Genomic DNA, 12,057 nt, shown 5'->3' on the forward strand with positions numbered 1-12,057 from the left:
ATCTCAGATTTCTGAGGCATACTAGGTCAAAATAGTTTGGTGATATCCTAGAAGGAGGTAGTAGTAGAACATTGTATTCCTTTGCTGGACTATGATTAAGGTTGAGTCACTGGAGAACTTTTAGAAAGAGTGACCGGATCTCACCTTGAGTAGCTTCTATTTGGGATTTTGTCACATCATAGGCTTAAGATCGGGTATAAGGTACAATATTTCATAGATTTAGAGTAAGCCTTTACATTCTATAAAGGAAACTGGATATTTGATCACCTTGGGAAGTACTGATTGTCAATGATAATTACTCCACTCCAAAAGCAGTGCCATTGATTAAGTATGTGTCTGTCCCTTTAGTTTAAAATAAATAAATAAATAGGACCTACATTTTTATGGGCATAGTTGATTGTTCCTTCTGTTTCCACTTACATATAGCTATGCCTTCTCTAGTTTAACATTGCAGACATATTTTGATAGCGGTTACATCAGCTAGAAGGTTGAGTGAACATTGTATCTAGTGCAGCTTCGAAAGAAAGACTTCATCTAAAAGAATCATTGCAAATCTTCTGGGGCCAAGTGGATACTGCACTTTTCTTGACGGCTGTAATGTATGGCGACCACTTTATCTTTTTTTAAATTAGTTTTCAAAATATTATTATCCTGCTTCTTATGCAATACAGAAGCATTTTTTCGGTTTTGTGACTTGTAGTCATGATGCTTATATTTGAGGTGCCCCTCTTTTTAAGGTGTGCAGGTATCCCTGGGAAAATTAAAAAAATCATTAGAGTATTTAGCACCCATTAGACATAGGAGCATACCCACGGGTAGTAGCGCGCGATATAAATTGTTATAACATAACATAACAAAACATAACCTGTAACCTCAAATCACATCCAAGGACATGCTATTTCTTGCAAAATAAGTATAGGTACTGTGTCTTAAAACAGGTTGTAAGTGCAGGTTCATTGGTTGGCATGGAATAAAATGAGTTGTTCGCTATCTGTTATAGGGAAAGCTTAGAATGAACTTTCTCTTGATATTTTTCGGTAAAATATGTTTGTGACTATAGGTGAAATACCACAACTGGCTTGCAAGAGTACTCAGGCCTTGTGAAATTACATTGAGGTGCTTTTTGAAAATTCAAGATACAAGAATGTGGTGGACACTTTCCAGTTGTATTTCTGTGGAACTAAGACCGATATCAAAGTAGCATCATCTTTTTTTGTGGCAAAGCCTGTAATGGGATTCTCTTGACATGCTGGATGAATGTTGTGTCGAGATGTTTCGTCGCCAGAGTGCTGTCCTTTGGCACCTTTTTTTTGTTCTTACAACTGTATGACACATTTTCTTTCTGCTTAGTGCCTGTGAAAATGAAAATGTCCATTGGTGTCCATTTACATATTGTTTATTGCATTTTGTTTTCTTAAATCCAGTTGCAATGTTCTCTGCAGAGTGTTCTGCTACTTCTTAAAGTGAGTTGTATGTTATATGGAATGCCAGAATACAGTAACTGTGCAGTACTGCGTAACCACTGTTGTATCTTTTATATACAGTGTGCACACATGTATACTGATGTTATTAATGCTCTTTGGATAGGGTCTTAAGGTATAACTATCAACCAGTTATCACACCTCAGGGTTGGGGGTTCCTCGTGGCAGTCCATTAGATCTCTGGCATATGTCATTCTGAGTATATCACCTCATTCCTGATCTTCGTATATACGGTGTGTCCATTCTGCTGACTCTATACGATAGTCTGGGCTCTTTAATGGCTGTGCATGTCCTTATGCACTAAAATAACATACCCCACAATATACGAAGTAGGATGAAAGATGCTGCTGTAAATGGAGCATAACATCACCATTTTAACATATGAAATATTTCCATTTTCATTCATCCAAGGAAGGTACATGTTTTTTGCAGTCTCAAAACACAAATTAAATATTGCCTGTATGACCGTTCATTTCCTTATCGCTTATAAACAATAATGTATGCAGCTGTCATCTGCAATTTAATTGATAGTTGTATATTTACTTGAGGTACAGAAATGTTAGTAAGCAATTGTAACATGTACATGTAACTGAATGTGTGTTAGTGGAATAAATTGCAAACATTTTTTATTTATTAAAACTTGCTTTTTTTGTTACTAGAATCAAATGAGACTATTGGAAGCTCAGAAAAGACAACAAGAGGCTGTACTGCGTCGGAAAACAGAAGAGGTAGGAATGTGTATAATTTAGACAAAATATGTTCTTTTTCTAATACTGCTTCAAAATGGTTTCAAATCTCTTAGCAATTGATCGAAGTCAGCACATCAAAAGATGAGAGTAAATCTCACTGAAAAAGGAATAAGAGTGTGTCACTGCACAGATGTACTTTTTGTATTTAGTGTGATAAGATTTGAAGCCTAATTTTTTGCAGTGGCTCTGCAACTACAATAGTGTTGATGAATTGTTATGCATACTTTATTATGGAATATGTATAAAAGCAAGACTTCGTTTTTTACTTGAATACTTCAAATTGATTGGTGGTATCTGTAGTGTCTTGTAGCACATCTGGGGAACTGGGCTCAGGCCCTGAATTATTGCATTGATTGATCTTCTGGTACACTGTACACATTTCTGCCTCCCTTATATCATTCCAGATCTGAGAGAGGCAAAGGGAGTCTTAACTGCACTGGTAGGAACTCCGTCTTCCACAACTTCTGCTAAGACATAGCTGCTTATGTCCTTGGGCAAGAGAGGAATTTCTGTGAAAAACCTTTCCCTCTCTTTATGGTGTTCCTTAATATGTGGGTATACTCCCTTCATGAGCACTGTTCTCCTTGCTACCCATGTGCTGATAAATTCTTCACAAGTTTATAAGTAACCTCCTCATTCCACCAGCATAGGCGAGCCCGACCCTATGCACCAACATTTCTTGTCTTTCATTTTAACCTTTTGTACATCAACATTGGCAGCCTAAATAAAAAATTGAAATGGATACCAAGACATGAGCTCAGTGAGCTAATGCTGCAGCACTATGGTATAGGATAACTTTAAACACTACCAAAGACCCAGGTGCTTCTGAGTAATCGGTTAAGAAATGGCCATTTGCAGTTAGTGAAAAATGTACCATAAGTGTGTTGTTTATTAAAACTGGTTTATTTTGATATCCATATTTGAACCTTGATATGCCATTCACACAGAGTTTTGCTTGCAAACACTTAGGGTCGTTCATGGTGATGTGATAAGTCATTATTTACTCCAGTATTGGAGCTTTTTTAGATTCACATACCTGAATCATTTCCCTGTCGTCGAGACAGGAGTCTCAGGTACATAAAAAGCAATGCTTAGCAGTATAGCCAACTAAAAAGAGGCCTAGGCCCATTTCCCTTTTGCAACCCATAACCTTTGTTTTGTAAAAAAGGACCAAACGTTTCTCTTAGCCAATCAGAGCTCCTCACCCTCTAGAACCCTTCTGAGAGAACCTTTTGCCCCTCAGATTTTCTACCGGCACGTTGTGCTAGGGAGTCTCCTTTGAGTTCTGCTCAAACTCTGGATTTCCAACTTTGTAGGAACTTGATTTCATTCTATTTTCTAGTGGATTTGAGATTCTTGTGACCTGTTCTCATCTACATTTTGTAGAACGCCTGGGAAAGAGAAGAAGGGTCTTTTTAGAGCCTGTGCCACCTGCTCTAAGAAGATACTCTACACTGATGACCCACATGAAGACTGCATTTTTTGTCTTCATCCGGACCACCAAGCCAAGGACTGCAAGGTATGTCGCACTTTCTCTAGCAAGACCCTTAGAGATCGTGAGGGATGCCTTTTGATATTGGTTGAGAAGATAAAGGCCAGAAAGGAGGTGGTCTCTAGTGATAGTGACCAGGAGTCCTCCTCTTCATCTAGGAGATCTAAAAAAAGAACAAGATTTCCTCAGGCTCTCTCCTCAGGGGAACGCCCTGAGAAGACCCTAAAAAAGACCACTCATGGGTGTTCAGGGCGTAGTCCTTCAAAATCTCCTCAGCTAAAAGAAAAGGAGAGCAGAGGACACACTTCTAAAGAAAAAGTTTCCAAGAGAGCCTCTTCTGAGCCTTCAAAGACTCCACCTTTCGACGAGAGTGTCGACAAAGAAGCCATCGTCTACGGCGACGACCACAAAGGTACAGAAACTGCCATTGATTGTTATAGTGTCGACGACGTCCGCGTCAACGCGAGCGTTGATGTCAGTAACATCGACGACGACGGCCATGTCGACGACGGGATCGTCGTCGACAGTGATGACGACGGGGTCGTCGATGGGAACGTCGACGACGATTACTATGTCGTCGGCGAGGAATGGTTCTGGTGCAGTATCGACGACAACAACATCGTTGACGGGAGTGTCGACAGCGATTAAACTCCAGAAAAACAGAGGAAGATCACACCAGCAGTGACTTCCCCGAGCAAGCTTACTCCTCTAGTTCCATTGCACCTTTTGGAAGAAGAAGAGTCCGATGAAGAGGAGGATGAGGGGTATTCCAGTAGCCCATCAGAACTCCACGTGAAATGTCAGGAGGATGAGGATGAAGAGGGTTATGAAGAATATCACAGCCTCTCACAACATCGTTACCAACAAGCACCTTGGGAGGAGATGGTCACTATGCCATCCTCAATGATGATGGACTTGCAGTTCATGTTGGCAGATTATAAGAAGAGGTTTCCTCTGTCAGTAGTCCCTCAGGAAGTTCCTCTTTCGCGTCCCCGTTCTATTCCGGCTACTCTATTCCACAGCAGAGAATCGCTACTGGACACTACTCCACAAACACCTCTGGTCCAACAGCACTAGGATCCGGTTACCACGGATGATGAGTACCATGAAGAAGGGGAGCTAACGGAGCCCCACAAAGAATGGGATGACTATCGTATCCCAGCTCCAGCATCACCCACAGAAGGGCCGGCGGATTCTTCAGCAGTGGATATTGGTGGATTCCACAACTTGATGTAGAGAGCTGCCAAAGATTTCAGCTGCCTATGAAGACAACTCCGGCAGAATGCTTCCCTTATGACTTTAAGGAGCCTTATCAGAAATCAATCAGGTCCATACCAATCATCGACCATGTATGGAAGGAAGGTTTGCAGGTGATGGCAACCCCAGCGACGGTTACACCTGTGCTCTCTTAGTTGGACAAAAAGTATAAGGCACCCTCGGGCGCACCAGCGTGTTTGCTGTGCCATCCTAAACCTGACTCTATAATTTCCCAGGTAGCGCAACAAAAATCGAAGAATCCGTCAGCGCCTATTTCTGCACCTCCGGACAGGGAGGGATGGCGTTTGGGCAATGCAGGTAAAAGATTCTCCTCGATGTCAGCTCTCCTAGTCAGAGCATCTAATGCCCTTGCCATTCTGGGCAGATATGACAGGCAGATGTGGTGCGATATAGCACCATATGTTGACCTCCTTCCGGAAGACAGTAAACAGGAGGCGAGGAAGGTTCTGCAGGAAGGTGAGAGGACTTCAGCTGAAGTCATCGACCGTGCCATGGACATCACTACCACAGCCTTTCGCTCCCTAGGAGGAGCAGCGGTTTTACGGCGCCAAAGTTAGCTGAACGCCACTGCCTTTAGACCAGAGGTCCAAAATAAGATTCTGGATCTGCCATTTGATGGGGAGGATTTGTTTGGACGTCTGGTAGATGAAACCCTTCAAAGTATTAAAAAGGATACGGATACGGCGAAGGCCTTGGGTACTTTGCAGTATCGGAAGGTGCCCTTTCGAGGCACCAGAGGAAGAGGGCAACCATCTTATAGAGGTGGATACCAACAAGAGAAATACACCTCCTATTCTTCCTCATCACAGCACTACCGGCAGCAACACGGATAGAGACAGTCTGGGAGGGACTCTAAATCCGCTCCTAGAGGACGAGGAGGTTGTCCAGGTAAAGACAACAATAAAAGACAATGACAACCTTCGAATTCCGGATTCTTATACTCCTGCCCCTCCAAATGTTCCCCTGGGTGGAAGAGTAACTTACTATTTACGTCAGTGGCAGAGAATAACATTTGACAAATGGGTCCTCCACATAATAAGATTCGGACATACTCTAGAATTTCTACACTTGCCTCCTCCCACACCACCTACGTATCAAGAAGTCAAACATCTATCTCAGATGCGTCGGGAGATTCGGGCAATGCTCCGAAAGGGAGCAATAGAACTCCCAAAGAGGAAAAGGATTTTATTCCTGTTTCTTCTTGATCTGGAAGAATGCTCTTAAGTGGGGTCTGATCCTGGACCTAAGGTCTCTAAAGGCCTATCTCAAAAAAGTCATTCAGGATGGTGACCCTCCAAGATATACTCCCTAGATTTACAGGATTTACAGGATGCATATTTTCATATCCCCATACATCCTACCCACAGGAAGTACCTTTGATTTACAGTGGCCAAAGACCATTACCAGTTCTGTCGTTCGGCCTCAAGTCTACCCCTATAATTTTTACAAAATGTTTAGCGCCGGTGGCAGTTTATCTCCGAAGACAAAAACACCAAATATTCCCATACGTAGACGACCAGTTGAAAAAGGCACCATCAGAGACGGTGGCTCAAGCTTCAACTTCGGCATGCCTGGAGTTGTTTGCAGATCTGGGTCTGACTCTGAATGTAGAAAAATCTTGTCTTCAACCATCCAGAATGATCAAGTTTTTAGGTGCAATCCTAGACAAGTCACAAAACAAGGCATTCCCATGCATAGAAAGACAATTGGGACTCGTGTCTCTGGCCAAGGAGTTCAGGAGAAGAAAGTGTCTTTCAGTCCGAAAGTACAAATCGCTTCTGGGGACAATGTCTTCATGCATACCACTCATTCCCCTTTGTTGGTTAAGAATGTGTCCATTACAAGAGGCATTGGATCTACAGTGGTGCCAAGCAAAGAGATCCTTCGGGGACAAAATCAACGTCACACAACCAATGTTGGTAACGTGGTGGACTCACAGAAGCAACATCTTGGTGGGTCTTCCCTTCCTTACCGAACCAGCTCCATTAGTGGTTACCACGTATGCCTCTCTGGAAGGATGTGGGGGCGGTCCTCCAGTATTTACGGGTCAGCGGCCGATGGAAACAGGTAAAACACCTTCACATAAACCTATTGGAATTGAGGACAATAGGTTTGGCATTGTTAGCCTTCCTGCTAAGAGTAGAAGGAAGATCGGTGTTATTGCGGACACACAACACGACTGCGATGCACTATATAAACAAACAGGGGGGCACAAGATCACTGTCCCTGTCGAGAGAAGCTCAGAAGATATTGAAATGGGCTATAAGTCACAAAGTAACTCTAAAAGTAGTACATCTTCCAGGGGATCAAAACACGACAGCGGGCACTCTCAGCTGACGAAAGACGACATGTCACGAGTGGAACTCAATCGAGTCATAGTAATGAAAATCTTTGGCAAATGGGGAATGCAGACAGTGGATCTGTTTTCCACAGCCCAGAACAAGAAATGCCAATTCTTTGCAAGCTGGCATCACCATCGGGGATCGTGGGGGAATGCGTTTTCGATGACATGGTCATGCGTCTTTGCCTATGCTTTTCCGCCAATTCCCCTTCTGCAGCGAGTGCTCACAAAGATGAAGAAGGAACCATGCAGGATAATACTGATAGCCCCTTGGTGGCCCAGGCGGCACTGGTTCACAGATCTGCTCTTTTTATCAGAAACAGAACGAATACGTCTGCAGCCAATACCAGCACTGTTGACTATGGCTCAGGTACAGGTGCGGCATCCGGACTCGACTCCACTGTAATTAGCGGCCTGGCTCCTGAATACAGAAAGTTTCATCTCTTAAACATTCCGGCAGAATGCAGAGAGATCCTGGCAAAAGCAAGGGCTGAAAGCACTACTAATACATATAAGATGAAATGGAAACTATTCTACTTGTGGTGTCAGGAGAACAACTTACATCCTCTGCGGGCATAGGCACATCAGATTATCCCATATTTACTACAATTGGCAAAGTCAGGATTGGCCCACGCCTCTATTAAAGTGCATCTAGCGGCAATCTCTAGATACAGGAGACGCTCATCGGGTCCGTCTCTGTGGTCGGAAAGGATTGTAAAACAATTCATGAAGGGGTTGTTTGAAGTTTATCCACCTATCAGGCCTCCACCTCCATTATGGCATCTAAACATTGTTTTATCACAATTGATGAAAACATCATTTGAGCCAATTCACAAAACTGATCTGAAATTCCTATCCTGGAAGGTGGCTCTATTATTAGCTCTAACATCAGCCAGGAGAGTGGGAGAGCTACAGGCACTTCCAACACAAGAACCTTTTCTACAATTCAGAGAGGACAGGTTGGTGCTCAGAACAAATCCGACATTTATTCCAAAAGGACAAACGGATTTCCACTTGAATGAGCCACTGATCCTTAAAAGAATCTTTCCTCAACCATCTACGGCTGCGGAGAGGACTCTCCACACTCTGGATGTTCAGCGCTGTCTGAAATTGTATTTGCAAATTACAAGATCTTTCAGAAAATCTACACAATTGTTTGTGGCTTTTAGTGCACCCAGGAAAGGGTTCCCGTTGTCAAAACGGGGAATTGCACGATGGATTTCAAACGCCATTCAATTCTGTCATCAGGTGGCAGGGAAGCAGTTTGTGCACATGTTCGTGCACACTCAAGAGCGGTGTCAACCTCTACTGCTCTGTTTTCAGGCATCTCTATTCAGGACATCTGCAGGGCGGCTACTTGGAGGAGTAAGCATACCTTTACCAGACATTACTGCCTAGACGCTCATGCAAGAGGCGATGTAGCAGTGGGACAAGCTGTACTGAGGAACCTTTTCCAGTAACGTTGAGCCTTCTTTGTCATCCCTCCTTCCTTTGTTGGTATGATAAGCACATTTTATTGTTGTATGCTGTCTGGTATATAATTTATGAACAACCTGTTTATGGATATTTATGTACAGCTGTTGCTATGAGCGAAGTACATGTGTTACCTATTAGAGAGATGTAGGTGACAAAACAAAATGTGTTATGTTTTACTGCTTGCTATTCTGATTTAGGTATGTGCATCTTTTGAAAGCTCCAATCCTGGAGTAACAAAACAAGTTACTTGCCTGTAACTGTAGTTCTCCAGTATTGGAAGCTTTCATAGATTCACATACGCCCACCTTCCTCCCCTGAGAGGCACCCCTCGGATTAGGCACAAATGGTGTTATAGCACAAGTTCCCGAAAATCTGAGGGGCAAAAGGTTCTCTCTAGAGGGTTCTAGAGGGTGAGGAGCTCTGATTGGCTAAGGGAAAAGTTTGGTCCTTTTTGCAATAACAAAGGTTATTAGTTGCAAAAAGGAAATGGGCCTAGGCCTCTTTTCAGTTGGCTATACTGCTAAGCATTGCTTTTTATGTACTGGAGACTCCCGTCTCTATGACGGGGAAATGATTCAGGTATGTGAATCTATGAAAGCTTCCAATACTGGAGAACTACAGTTACAGGTAAGTAACTTGTTTTTTTCTGTCTTATGCAGTTAGATACCTGTTATCACTTGCATATGTTCACCCCTAACATTGGATCATGGCACAAACAGTTACACGAGCTGTATGAATATTTGTAGGAAGGGTAATCTTATTCTCGTTGTAATAGGATTGCTTTTCTGCCTCCAGCGACTAACATTCAATGGTGAGATAAATGTTTCGTTTTTACTTGCTTTGAAAGTCATCCCAAAAGCTACCAGTTGGCTTGTCAGGTGTGGTTTTGAATATTTCAGGGAATTAGCGTACAACAGATTCCCTTCGTGCCAGCATCACCATCCACTCTGGCTGAGACACCTCGGCACTTCCTGCCAGACAACCTTTGAATTTGCTGGTTTTGCAGCTAAGAAAGTTTTCACTAGATGTGATTATTTTTTTCTATAAATAAATCATCGGCATGCAATTTTAAGAAGTTCCATACTCTGAAGTAAAAGAATATATTTAAGAGACTTGGTTTTATGCTTGACCAATCAGAGCTTTGCTTTCAACTAGATTGGCTCCACTTAAACCCTCCAAAAACACGGCGCAAATATTTTTAAATAGTTCCATAGACTTTGAGAGATGTTTCCCATTTTAGAACTGACACTCCCCACTTCCTCCAGTTCTGAAGAGCTCGACTCCCATCTGGACAGTTTGCCCCTTTTGTCAGCTGAAACAATTCCCCCAATATGTTGATGATGTACCGCTGTGCTTAGTGTGCAGACAAATGCGTTACCCCCTGCCTTCCAAATAATGAATCCTAGATTTCTTAAATGAAACTCAAATAAACCCTGACAAGACTGGTTATTTTCTCCTTTCCTCCAACAATAGTCCTGGTATGTCTCAAGAATGTCTAAACTAACCAGTTGACCTTAATATAAAATTTTGACATCTGCTGAAACCTGTGGTTTAATGTTAAAAAAAATTACATAATTTCGACCTACATGGCAAGTAAATCACCAAAATATTAAATATCACTTTTTACAAATTGTACATGAATCATGATTTTTTTATATAGTAAGGTTCTACTGATAGTTTGTAGGGATAGCTTTAAGGTCCATCATGAGCACTGTACATTAGTGTATGATACCGGGCTTTGTCAGTGATGGAACATTAAATAATCATAAAGTATTCCAAAACCTTTTAAAGATGTCCGCCTGTGCATGTGTATGCGACAGGCAGCCATTTTTGATTGGTTTTCGGCATGCTGTGCTAATAATAAAGAATAAGAAACCCAATTAAAAATATGCTTGTTTTAGAAGCCCCAGTAAGTGAAGTGGCGCTGTTTCTGCTCCCCCTCACCATATGTGAATGCATGAACAAAGATATACATGGTTAAAATGTTGTTTTTGCTTCCCATGAAGCTCTGTAGTTATCCCAGGCCAGTTGTGAATTGCAAATACTGTTCTGTTTGGTTTGTTTGCATTCTAAAGCTTGCAGTTCTCATTCATATTTGAATAACACAATTGCCAGACTTGAACTCCAAAGAAATATCCAGGAGTAAATATCCTAATTAAACCTGCGTTTGGACAAATTGAGTGCTCAGCAAGAGATGGAAACACCCGCTTATTTAATGAAATAAAAAAACTCCACTGAAAATGAAAGAAGATTGCAAGTCACAGAGGAAACCATACCATCATAAAGGCACTCTTTGTGAGACCTCATGCTTTTATATGGTTACTAGCAGCCCGTCCCGACCTTGTCCGGGAGCAATCAGGCTTCCCCGACCCCCGCCTGTCCCGACATTGGCCATCAGCCCGGGCCCCCGTCCGCCCTGTCCCCCGGCTACCCCGACCACCACCTGCCCTGACATTGTCCTCCGGAGGCTTACCTCACACAATTATGCCAGAGTGGTGGCCAGCAGCAGCGCCTGAGGCACTGAGGAGCTTTCTGGGTAAGTGGGGCTCTGACGCTCTGTTTGCAGGGAGGCGAGGATGAGCAGAGGTTGCAGGGATAAGAGTAGGAGTTCACAGAGTATGGAGCAGCCGGCGGGTGTCGGGAGCTTGAGCACACTTATGCCAGAGGGTCCCCCGCTTGTCCCGACCCCCGCCTGCCCTGACATTGTCCCCCGGAGCCTTTTTGTTGTAACTCCCTGTCCCCCGCTTCCCCCGACCCCCGCCTGCCCCGACATTGTCCCCAGGAGCCTTACCTCAGCCGCCGCTCCTCAGTTCAGTGCTCCTCGCCGCTCCGGCCGTCTGCTGCTGCTCACCGCCTGTGTGCCGCTCGTCAGTGCTCGTCCCCCGCGCCATGTCCGCCGCTCCTCCTCGCGTTCCTCGCGCTCCTGGACGACGTCAGCACGCAGGTTGCGGCCGGCGCTACTTCGAGGGGACTACTTTTTTTTAAATGTAAATTTTTTAAATATAACGTATTTTGTTTAAATTTATATAGCCTATGTCCATCTGACCACCCTGAGGATTCCAACGATGTATCGGGTGTGTGGATTGGCGCTGTGGTTCCCGAGTTTACCCGCCTCAAAGCCTCAAAGTTCTTACTTTATAATAGTAGTATAGATGTAGCTCTTTTCAGGACCTAGCAATATCGTTATAATATACAGCTGAGATTAGTGCATACCATACACAATATAATAATTTACAGTCG

General features: G+C 43.3%; 1 protein-coding gene across 7 annotated transcripts in view; it reads left to right on the forward strand.

Moving 5' to 3' along the window:
* The window catches only part of KIF21A (kinesin family member 21A), an 863,983-nt gene that overhangs the window by 372,618 nt on the left and 479,308 nt on the right, over positions 1-12,057 (forward strand). For all 7 annotated transcript variants that reach the window (XM_086967225.1, XM_086967228.1, XM_086967231.1 and 4 more), the window contains one exon: positions 2,141-2,209. In XM_086967225.1, the coding sequence (XP_086823351.1) occupies positions 2,141-2,209 (69 nt within the window). The remainder of the gene's footprint in view (positions 1-2,140; positions 2,210-12,057) is intronic.

Source organism: Lissotriton vulgaris, chromosome 1_1 (assembly GCF_964263255.1).
Source record: "Lissotriton vulgaris chromosome 1_1, aLisVul1.2, whole genome shotgun sequence".
NCBI lineage: Eukaryota > Metazoa > Chordata > Amphibia > Caudata > Salamandridae > Lissotriton > Lissotriton vulgaris.